General features: G+C 44.7%; 1 protein-coding gene across 1 annotated transcript in view; it reads right to left on the bottom strand.

The window, feature by feature from the left end:
• Positions 1–957: 957 nt before the first annotated feature.
• The window catches only part of LOC126412917 (beta-1,3-galactosyltransferase 1-like), a 274,544-nt gene continuing 263,318 nt past the window's right edge, over positions 958–12,183 (bottom strand). Inside the window, exon 5 of the mRNA XM_050082806.1 lies at positions 958–6,514. Coding sequence (XP_049938763.1) covers positions 6,002–6,514 — 513 coding nt within the window. The 3' untranslated portion in view covers positions 958–6,001. The remainder of the gene's footprint in view (positions 6,515–12,183) is intronic.

Here is a 12,183-nt window from a genome sequence, read left to right as displayed (position 1 = left end):
AAACATCAGACTGCAGTGTACGCAGACGTCATTTAATACTGCTGGTACCTTAATCAAGGATATCAATACAGAGAAGTGGCTAGCAGAAACTACTTCTATTAAAGATAACCTGCTATGGATTATTGTTAATGAGGGTGTGTATGACTAACATCTTGTATAACTAAGTGGAAGAAGGATGTTTCTAATTGTACTTTATGACTGCACTAACTTTGTCTAGATGTTGTTGGCTAATATTTATGCATATACTGGATATGAATCTGCAACGAGAACTATCGTCTGTTATCTTATTAACATCTTTCAACTTCCGAATCTAGCTAATGAACGTACTGTAGAAGTGGCTCCAAAGATATTCACCAAAATATATTTGAATTTTTTGGAATTTCCAATTTATTATATTACTTTGTGTTTGCTTTACATTTGTTAAATTCCTTACCTTACTTCTTTAAGTAGATTGTTAAATACATCTGAACAGTAAAATAGCACCACGTTTTAAGCTCTAGTCAAGGCTCTACAAGAAATTATATTTGGCCTTACTTTCTGGTTTCATGGAACGCTAAGGCGGATTATAATAGGATTGTGTTATTAGACACACATACCATTAAGCATAAAATACTTTGTGAACCGTGTGTGAGGATTTCGAGATAGTTAAAGACGAACAGTTATGTATTTTGCACTATAATCTTATAGACTTCTTTTTCAGAATGAATATTGTTTTTACTTTAGTTGCATTTCTCCAAAAGGTAATTCCATAGGACGACATTAGACGAAATTACGGAAAATAAACGTTATTCTCTGTTAGGCTACATAATCCTTACCTTGTACGATTTGTTCAATGGCATCACATCAGCTATTAAGCTGAAGTCAAACTTTCTAACGAACAATATCAGTAAAAGTGTTTGAGTAAGTTGTATACATACGAGGAATCGTGAAGTCCAAAAATAATACAAGAAATCAGACTCACTTTGTTCATTACTTTATTTAAATTCTTACATAATATTTGTAGAAAATTACATTTTAATCACAGCCATTATTATGGGTAGAAACAACTTTGTTTCCTGGTAAGAACAAAATTTACGGCAAAAACACCGCCGATGTCGATAAGAGAGCTATATCGTCACACTGAGTGACTGCATGTAAAAGTCAACATAAAAAAGTCACATGGTTAACATACGACTCATTTAATGCGTAACAACTTCTCTGCTTTAGCCTTCATCGTAGTCGTTACTATCGTTCTAAAGAGCAGTATAGAATCAGGGATCGTATTGTTCGCCCTGAAGCTAACCTTGCTTGAGACTTGATACTTTGAGAGCAAATCTTTCGTACGTTTGGCTCTCGTGAAATCGGTCGTAATTACTTAACAAGTCTCACGATATTTCATCGAGAACCATTGTATCTTCATGAGGTAGTGTCAACGGTGAAAAGACTTGGCCAGTGATAGAAGAACCTGTATTTTTTTTCTTACACTCTGACGCTGGCTTAGCCGCACCTCTGTCGAAGAAATAATAAAAGTGAACACCGTTTGTGTACTGTTCTGGCAATCTCGTTGGACAACCACCATTGCCTTCTAAATGTTTCAGGCTGTGGTTTGTCTTCAACTCAAGTGATACTATTTCGTGAATGAGAAGAAGATAGTAAGTATCTTAAAATGGACAGCAACTCAATCGCTGGCTTCTTGCGCTTAGACATAAATAATTATCGGGATTTCTACACAACATTATTAGTGTCCTCGTAATATAACAGCCAAATACAGCCATGAAACATTTATTAAAGGTTTTGTTCAAGCCACTTCAAGCAGGAGGCCAGAACTGTGTAATTTAATTACATCCACAAATTTCTTACTAGTCTGCAGCTCTCAAGTTTAACATTTGGTTTTGTGCAGAAGCAAACATCTCCGAGGTTTTACGGAGCAATGCTCATAGGCGGAGGGCAGACATCTCCGCAAGTTTCCTCTGATGAGTCGAGTGATGTATTGGCGGACGATGTGATTAGCTCTCATTGAGACAATGTCGACCATCAACTGTATCAAATGTGCATAACTTCGACTTGTGGAAGCACAACCCTAAGAAAGTTTGGATCCTACAGTTCTCATAGGTACCATGCAGGCTTCTGCACAAGATTCCATTGTTGAATAAAGCGGTGTATTAACAGGTGAAGGGGGGTTAGCTCTCCCTGTTTCAGTGTAGTCCAAGAACCGTGAGACATTTCGCTACCTTCGACTCTTGGAGGGAAATGTTCTGAAAGCCACAGTCGACCAGATCTCACATGTACTGAGGCCAATTTCGTTGTTGCATCAGTTATTGTGTTGGTGGATAAAGTGGTTAACTTTCTAATTGGCGTTTTAGTTCATCAATTATGTAAACATTTCAGTGTCTTCTCCTCGTGGAAACCGACTGACAAGTTCTTATACATACAGGACGGATATCTGGAGAAGTCCGCTTTCCTACATCAAGTGGTGTACTGGCGGAAGAAAAGGTTAGATCTCTCCCTGTCAACGCCGACCAGCAACCAATCCACATTTCAGTGCCTTCCATTCGTGGTAAGCGGCTGTCTGAAACTTTGGACTGACAGAGCATTGCTGAATCATGTGATACATTGGAGGACGCTGTAGTCACCACCAGATGTCTCGGGGCAGACAAACAACTTCACTATGTTTCCGTGTCTTTGATTGGTGAAATGTTTGGATTGAGCGGCTTTCGATTGAGCTCTTTGCTGTAGCAAGTGGTGTATTAGTGGATGAATTGACTATCTATCGCTGTGTCAACATGATCTGACAACCAAGCGACGTTTCATTGTCGTTGACCCATGAAAAACCGGCTCCGAAAGTCTCAATCGACTGGTTCTCTTAGGCACAGGGCAGACATGTGAACAAGATTTCTTTGCTGTATGTAGTGGTATATTGATATAGCGAGGCTGTTAACGCTTGCTGTGTTAATTTAGTCCAAGAACCATGCCACGTTTCACTGGTTCTGACTGACGGAAAGTCTGGGCAGACCTCTGGACAAATTTCCATTAGCGCAAAAAGTGGTCTATTGGTGTTTGAAGAGGTTAGGCCCCGCTCTGTCAGTACAGTATAACAAACATGTCACAAATGAAAACCTTTGACCTGTGTCAGGCGAGTCTAAAAATCTGCAACCTGTGTCAGCGCTGTCCAACAATCGTGACATATCGTAAACTGATTTGTTGTCCTGTCGTCCTCAGTAGCGTGCAGTGTTGTAGGTTGTTGAGGATTATTACTTTAGAGCCGTCCAATCATATCTGAAAGGAAACAAACTTTTTCTCGCCATGCGCGATTCGCCTTTATTATTTGCAAGGCACCTTCAATGACCTAGGATGTATACTCATTTGTATTTAAACTATTTTGCTTTACATTTTGAACATCATATATTGAAGTTATAAAAAGTTTCTGCTCACCTGTGAAGTGGTGATAGTACAAATCACTACTTACAAATTTCGTAGATACTGGACTACATGTCTTCTTTTTCCTATTTTACAGCTACGCTGCTTCTGCTTCTTGCCGTATAAAATTTAATTTTCGCAGCACTAGAAAATGAGCATTTGTTTTCGTGATGTTAAATTTTGGGTAGTTTTGCCAATTTTTGAATCTTATTATCAACTATTGAATACTTCCTTGTGATACCTGTGATCTATCCTCATTTTGGATGGTGTTGTCAGCTGTTGGATGTTATTACCAACTGATGTAAGAGTCCGAAATGAATTTTCTCACTGCACCGGAGTGTGCGCTGATATGAAGCTTCCCGGTAGATTGAAACGTTGCCAGACCTTAGACTTACGCTTGCAAATGCTCCACAAAGTAAGCCATCCTAGCACGCCTCACGACCTGCCCCTAAATCGTTTCTCCTGGACAACAACTCCTGTTACATGAACGAATTTATATTTACAAATTTGTGGCCCGTAAAAAAAAACTTGTTTTGAAGTGTAGTTGCACGAGTACAACTAGAAAAAATTGTGTTCGTTTAACACTGATCATGTAGATACATCTCGTAAAGTGGTTCGTTCCACATCATTTCGGTAAAAGAAACGTTCAGATGATCTAAAGAACATGTAACCAAACAAATAACTAAACCACAGTTTTACTTTCGCCAGTACCTCGAATCCTACCTTCCAAACTTCACAGAAATTCTTTTGCGAAACTTGTGGGACTAACACATCTGGCAGAAAGGATGTGTGTTTGTGATATCAGTGATCTATCCCACACACAGGAGTAGATCACTGATGTCACAAACACAGATTCAACAGTTGATAATAATATTCAACTGTTGGCACCATCATCCAAAAATAACATTAGGTGAACACAGGTTCACTTCCTACTGCTAAGAAAGCGAAATTTCGTATGGCAAAAACCAGAAGAAGAACAGCTGTAAAACAGGAAAAAAACACATGTTGACCAACATCTACGAAATTTATAAGTAGCTTTTTATACTATCGCTACACCATCGGTAAGCAGAAATTGTCTAACCTTTTCATAACTTCAATATATAATGTTCAAACTGTAAACCAAAATAGTTTAAACATAAATGCATATAACTCCACGCCAATGAAGATGCCTTGCAAATAATAAAGATGAAACGATATTCTAAGAAAAATTTGTTACTAAACGGTCTGGATCGACCAATTTTCCTAGGTAACGGGCAGACCTCTGGACAATTTTTTTCTGCATTATGTGGTGTATTGGTGGTTGAAATGGTTAAGTCTCGTCTTGTCAACGCAGTCCGACAACCAAGTCATATCTCCTTACTTCCACTTGTGGAAAGTCTGTCTCAACCAATTCTCACAAGCACATAGCTCTGAACAAGTTACAATTGCTGCAACAAGTGGTTTTTTGCCAGATGAAATGGTTAGGCCTTGCTGTGTCAGTGCACTCGAATAATTATGCCATGTTTGAAAACCGCTGACCTATGTTAAGAGATCTGAAAACCTGCATCAGCAAGTCTCCTACAGACAGGACACACCTCTGACCAAATTTCGTTTCCTGCATCAAATGGTGTGTTAGTAGTTGAAGTAGTTAGGTCTCACCGTGTCAGTACTGCCAAGCAATCATGCCATATTTTCCTGGCTTTGACTCAAGGGAAGTCTCGATTGGCCAATTCTCATTGGTACAGTGCAAACTGCCGTAAGTTATTCTTTTCTGCATTGAATGGCGAATTGGTAGTTGACAGGATTAGATCCGGCTGTATCACTGTAGTCCAGCAACCAGGCCACATTTCACTAAAGTCCTCTTGAGGAAAGTGTGGATTTCCCAGTTCTTGTAATAGAGGGCTTGCCTCTGGAGATGTTTAAATTGCTGCAACATGTGGTCTGTTGATGCCTTGCTGAGTCATTGCACTCTATCAGCCGTGCTACATTTCACTGCCTTAATACATTGATTGTCTGAATCAGTTCTGGAAGGGAGAAGGCAGACCTCTGGTGGTGTATTGCTGTCTGAAGTGGTTCAGTCTCGCTGTATCAATGCAGTCCAGCAACTATGCCACATTTCACGAACTCCCACTTGTGGTAAGTCTGGATCAACCAGTTCACATAATACAGGATGTAATTCAGGACAATTTTCAATTGCTGCAACAAGAGGTCTGTTGGTTGTTGATGTGGTTAGCTCTACGTTTACCAATGCAGTCCAGGAACTGTGCCACAATTCACTGTCTTTGACTGGAGGAATGTCTGGACAACCAGCTGTCGTAGTTACAGGTAAGACCTCTGGTGGTGTATTGGTGGTTGAAGTGGTTACGTTTTGCTGTGTCAGCTCAGTCCAACAACCGTGCCAAAGGCCATGAAAGATCTGGATCGACCAGTTTTCATATATGACAAAGATCTGTAGGTGTCTGGATCGACCAACTGTCGTAGGCACAGGGAACATGTCTGGAAGTGTTTGAAGTCTCAGCTCAACCACAGAGCCATGCCATATGCTGTGGAAAGTCTGAATCGAAGAGTTCTCATACAGGGTGAAGGTAAGAGGACACGGTTCGACCGTGTGCCGGGACAGTGACCGTCACCAGCCGTACTCGGCCTGACAGGCGTCCAGCCCGTAGCGGTGCCAGAAGGTGCCCTGCTGGGGGCTAGTCATCTGGCGCCAGAAGTAGAGCATGCGCTCGGGGCCGACCTTGTGCATCGTGAGGTAGCTGCGCACATGGCAGAGGAGGCGCTCGGCCAGTAGCGGGCGGTCCACGGCGATGGTGAGCACGTGGTATTGTGCCAATCCGGCGGCGCGCGCGGCCACGCCCGTCACGAAGACGTCTTCCAGAGGCAGCAGCGGCGTCCGGAGGGCGGCGCGTAGCAGCGGAGCGAGCGCCCAGCCGGCCACGGCGTAGCTGGGGCCCGTCAGGTAGTCGGGCAGAGCCGCGTCGGGGTGCAGCCAGCGCGGCAGGTACCACTGCGGGTACGGCAGCCGCCAGCGGTGCGGCCGGCCGTGGAACACGTTGCCCACCAGCCCCCAGCCGCGCGACGCCGCCTCCGACAGCAGCCGCAACACGCCGTGAACGTTCACCAGCACGTCGTCGTCCACCTGCCGACACACCATAGCCCTTCTGAAATGGGCCCCTGTCTGACGGATGCACCACTGAATCAAGCCATTTGTGTGAAGCAGTTAAAATAGCTTTTCACCAAGTATATACAGGGTAAAGTTAAAATCTTCTGGGTTGTTAGGCTGCGTTATATTTCCTTCTAAAATGATCGACTTTTCGACCCCTCTGCTGGGATCTTCTTCAGGATGTTTCGGTGTCCACCATTGCTAGGACACTGTCAGGGAGCAGCCTATAACGATGGCCCACCAATGGTAGCCACAAAAATTTTAGCCAATACTCCCACTTCTCCAGTACAAACGCGGGAAAACTCCCCTTTGTAAGAGAATGCGACACTGATCTCTGGCAGTGTTCTAGCAATAGTGGACACCGAAACATCCTGAAGAAGATCCCCGCAAAGGGGTCGAAACGTCGATTATCTTAGAAGGTAATATGACGTGGCCGAACAACCCAGAAGATTTTAACTTTAGTGACAACGGCCACAAAAGCCCGCAGACTTACATATCTGGTGTCTCAGGTAGAATGAGTGCGTCAGTCACTTGTTTACTTTGGTACTGTCCGTTTCGACGGTTCATACCACCATGTTTATTTACGTAGCTGGTGTTGGTTTGTCGCTGTGAAAAGACGTCTTTATTCTTCACCAACAGCAATGTAGGTTATTTTGCGTCTTTTTTAGAAACGATAGAGTTGTGAAAGTCTGCTGCCTCTCCACTGCACATTAATTTTACACTGTCACTTCAAAATTTTTGAAATGAGCCGGCCGGAGTGGCCGAGCGGTTCTAGGCGCTACAGTCGGGAACCGCGCGACCGCTACGGTCGCAGGTTCGAATCCTGCCTCGGACATGGATGTGTGTGATGTCCTTAGGCTAGTTAGGTTTAAGTAGTTCTAAGTTCTAGGGGATTGATGACCTCAGCAGTTAAGTCCCATAGTGCTCAGAGCCATTTGAACCTTTTTTTTTTTTTTTTTTTTCGAAGTGACAGTGTAAATGTAACGTTTGATGGGGAGCAAATATACAGTATTAGACAGGAGTTCAAAAATGGCTCTAAACACTACGGAACTTTACATCTGAGGTCATCAGTCCCCTAGAACTTAGAACTACTTAAACATAACTAACCTAAGGACATCACACACATCCATGCCCGAGGCAGGATTCGAACCTGCGACCGTTGCGGTAGCGCGGTTCCAGACTGAAGCGCCTAGAACCGCTCGGCCACAGAGGCCGGCTAGACAGGAGTATGCAGTCGTTCTAAACTCTACCATCCCTCAAAAGATGCAAACTAAGCTACACTGTGAAAAGACGTCTGTGCTCTTCACCAACAGCAGCTATGTAAACAAACGGTTCTCCATCTGAAGGTGATGGTGTGAATCATCGAAACTTGCAGTAGCAGAACAAGCACGTGACTGACGCAGAAACTGTTATTTGTATCTACCTTACGAACGAAATATTCAACCAGCCACGTGTGAGGTTTAAAAACGTTTATTTGAATCAAACAGTGACCGGACTGGGATTTCTTACAAATTCATCTTCAGATGGTTGATACAGACTTCGTAGTTTTCCTACTAGGGCCTCGTTTTGTATTTGTTATTGATTTGCTGCACTAGGACAGAAAGCTTTTTAATTCGCTATTTGGCGAAACTTACGAATAATTTAGTGCTTTTGACGTCTATTGAAAGATTTATGAAAGTGTTTTAAAGTTATTAAATCGTGAAACATGTCGAAGACTCACGTTCTGTATGAGTGTGTGGAGAAATCGCTCCGGGTTTTTGTTATGAATTTTAAAATCAGCACATTTGTGGACTGCACTCTGTTAGTGCTTTTCAGTTCACTTGCAAATACTTTACTTTCTCTGTTTAAAGGCAGCACACACGATATAAATTCGAAATTCAGGGTCCAGCTTCACAGTGAAAACAATATTTTCAAAGATGTTGCAGTGGTAAAGATGTTAGGCAACCAATGTTGCCAGAGTATATGGGCGTAGTAAAATATATCTTTGCTGGAGCAACGGAATTAATTTAAAAATCGAGAAGAAAAGTAGAATTATTTATCATTATTTGCAATGTGCTGAATGGTTAGGATTACACATAAAATACCAAACAAATTTATCTTATTGTAACTGTACGCTGTACGCAGTGTTAGGCGTTGAACGTGGGTAGAAGTTTTCCGCATGTGATGTTCGCCACACACGTGTTTGTGGAACACTAATGTGCAGAAAGTCGCTGTGTGATGGTAGCAAGACTACTCTGCTCCATTTTAATAATGTCACCATGTCTTGCTACTCCTGCATAGGTTGTAGAGCTACACGTTCAGAAGAAAAATGGCAACTTTCAAGAATACATGTGTCACGCAATGTGCTGAAAAACACTTTACGGTCAGGATTTCTACGTGTCAGGAAGCGCTGACTGCATTTTATCGACAGCAGCAGCAGCAACAGAATCGCATACTCATCTCGGAAAATTCTTCATTGGTGTGGATGTGTGGCATTTTAGGTAGTGCCTGCACAAACACAGTTAATCGATGCTTATCTCCGATACACTCTCATTCAGTCACACTGCTTCACTTGCAACGCATGACGGATAAATGCGCCTACGACGGGGTAATTTAATGGTACAAAGACAGCCCGAGCAAAGAGGCTGAAAGCAACGAGGTAAGTGGGCTGGGATAGAACGTCAGTGAGTTTGGGTGGGTAAGAAACGCTCGTGCACGCCACTAGCCCAAAAATAAATGTACATTAATCGTGTTCTATCTTGGAAACATTTCGGAACAGAGCATATGTCCATATGAAGAGTTTTTTCCAAATGAGCGTTTCTATCACACTGTTAAATATTGACCATTCCTCGTAGGGCAACCTGCATAATAGAATGTATGTAAAGAGTGGAGAGAGCAAATTAAACGTCCAAATTTTACGTCGAAGCGGATGGATTAAAAAACATGAAAGTAAAATAATTCACAACAATAATACATTTATGAATTTTATCCCGCGTAAAGAATATTATATGAGGTTTCAGGATCGCAGCCCGATTATGTCGACTTCTTGCCACGATATTGCAGCCATCTTCAGGAGACTGTTTTGCACTGGAGACTGCTAGGTTGGTTTGTGGGATTAAAGGGACCAGACGGCTACGGTCATCGGTCCCTTTTTCCAAAAACTAAAAACACCCACAGAGAATAAAAAACCAAAAACAGAAAAGACGGCAGACGACACAGGACAAGAAAGACTCAAACAGAGTTCAGACAAAACGAATTAAAAACACACAGTGTGACAGTGGTTGGCCGCCCATAGAGATAAAAAAGGAAAAGCCAACCACCGAGAAACACACCAAAACTCAGTCTAAAATCGTAGGCCAAAGGCCAGACTCAAAACAAAAAAACATAACAAACACTCAGATTAAATTATAAAAAACCCCTGCCTGAATAAAACGCAAAACTAAGCCTGTCATGGCAGTGTCATCAGTTAAAATAGCAGGAAGCGTATCAGGTAGCGCAAATGTCTGCCCGACCACAGCTAAAAGTGGATAGACCAACAAAATGTGGAGCACCGTCAAGGCTGCCCCACAGCGACAAAGAGGTGGGTCCTCACGGCGCAGTAAATAACTATGCGTCAGCCGGGTGTGGCCAATGTGGAGCCGACGAAGGACTTCTGAATCCCTGCGAGTGGCTTGCATGGACGACAGCCACACATCCGTCGTCGTCTTGATAGGACGGAGTTTGTTTGGTGTGGTCAGGTTGCGCCATTCAGTGTCCCATAGTTCGAAAATTTTGCGGCGTAAGATTGCCCGCAAATCAGTCGCCGGGAGGCCAATGTCCAAAAATGGTTTACTGGTGGCCTCTTTCGCCAGGCGGTCTACATGTTCATTGCCGGGTATCCCGACATGGCCTGGGGTCCACACAAATACCACAGAGTGTCCACAACAGGCAAGAGCATGGAGGGACTCCTGGACAGCCATCACCAGACGAGGGAAACACTGGTCAATAGCTCGTAAACTGCTCAGGGAGTCGCTACAGATAACGAAGGACTCACCTGAGCAGGAGCGGATATACTCTAGGGCACGAAAGATGGCGACCAACTCAGCAGTGAAAACGCTGCAGCCAGCTGGCAAGGATCGTTGTTCGTAATGGTCCCCTAGAGTTAGACCTTAACCGACACGACCAGCAACCATCGAACCGTCAGAATAAAACATGCCAGAGCCCTGATACGTGGCTAGGATGGAATAAAGTGGCGGCGGAAGGCCTCCGGAGGGACTGAGTCCTTTGGGCCCTGTGCCAATTCGAGCCGAAGGCAAGGGCAGGGCACACACCACGGGGGTGTACGCAGAGGGGCCCGGAATGGGGGTGGGAGAGGAGAAACCCCAAGCCTGGAGAGAAGCTCTCTGACGCGGACCGCAATCGTACAACCCGACTGGGGCCGACGTTCTGGGAGATGGACGACCGATTGTGGGAACAGAAGACGATGGTTAGGATGACCGGGCAAGCTACAAACATGTGTAGCATAAGCGGCCAGTAAACGTTGGCGCCGTAACCGCAGTGGAGGGACACCTGCCTCCACAAGTATCCTGTCCACAGGGCTGGTCCGGAAAGCACCAGTGGCAAGTCTGATCCCACTGTGAAGAATTGGGTCCAGCACCCACAACGCATATGGGGATGCTGAACCATAAGCCAGGCTCCCATAATCCAGACGGAACTGGATTACCGCCTGGTAGAGCTGTAAGAGGGTAGAGCGGACGGCGCCCCACCTGGTGTGGCTCAAGCATTGCACTGCATTAAGATGCCGCCAACACATCTGCTTAAGCTGCCGAATATGTGGGAGCCAAGTCGACTGGGCATCAAAAACCACACCCAAAAAGCGATGTGTCTCCACCACAGCAAGAAGTTCCCGGCAAGATAAAGCTGCGGCTCAGGGTGAACTGTTCGTCGCCAGCAGAAATGCATAACGCAGGTCTTGGCAGCCGAAAACTGGAAGCCATGCGCGACAGCCCAAGACTGTGCCTTACGGATAGCGCCCTGCAGCTGAAGTTCAGCAGCTGGAATGCCAATGGAGCTATAGAAGAGGCAGAAGTCGTCAGCATACAAGGATGCTGAGACAGACGTTCCCACCGCCGCAGCGAGCCCGTTAATTTCAATTAAAAACAGGCAGACACTTAAAACAGATCCCTGTGGCACCCCGTTCTCCTGAACTCGGCAGGAACTAAGGGAGGCCGCGACTTGCACGCGGAAGGTTCGATGTGACAGAAAATTTCGGATGAAAATCGGCAGTGGAGACCGAAGACCCCAACCATGAAGCGTAGAGAGGATGTGATGGCGCCATGTCGTATCATACGCCTTTCGCATGTCGAGAAAGACAGTGAGGAGGTGCTGACGGCGGGCAAAGGCCGTACGGGTGGCTGACTCCAGGCTCACCAGATTGTCGGCGGCAGAGCGGCCTTTACAGAACCCACCCTGAGACGGAGCCAGAAGACCCTGAGACTGGAGTACCCAACACAACCGACAGCTCACCATGCATGCGAGCAACTTGCAAAGAATGTTGATGAGGCTAATGGGGCGATAGCTGTCCACATCCAATGGGTTCTTGCCAGGTTTCAAAACAGGGGTAACAATACTTTCCCACCATTGCGACGGAAACTCATCCTCGACCCAGATACTGTTGTAAAGGTCGA

This window comes from Schistocerca serialis, chromosome 7 (genome assembly GCF_023864345.2).
Source record: "Schistocerca serialis cubense isolate TAMUIC-IGC-003099 chromosome 7, iqSchSeri2.2, whole genome shotgun sequence".
NCBI lineage: Eukaryota > Metazoa > Arthropoda > Insecta > Orthoptera > Acrididae > Schistocerca > Schistocerca serialis.
Note: the sequence above shows the minus strand (reverse complement) of the source record. Positions and strands in the feature narration are given on the sequence as shown.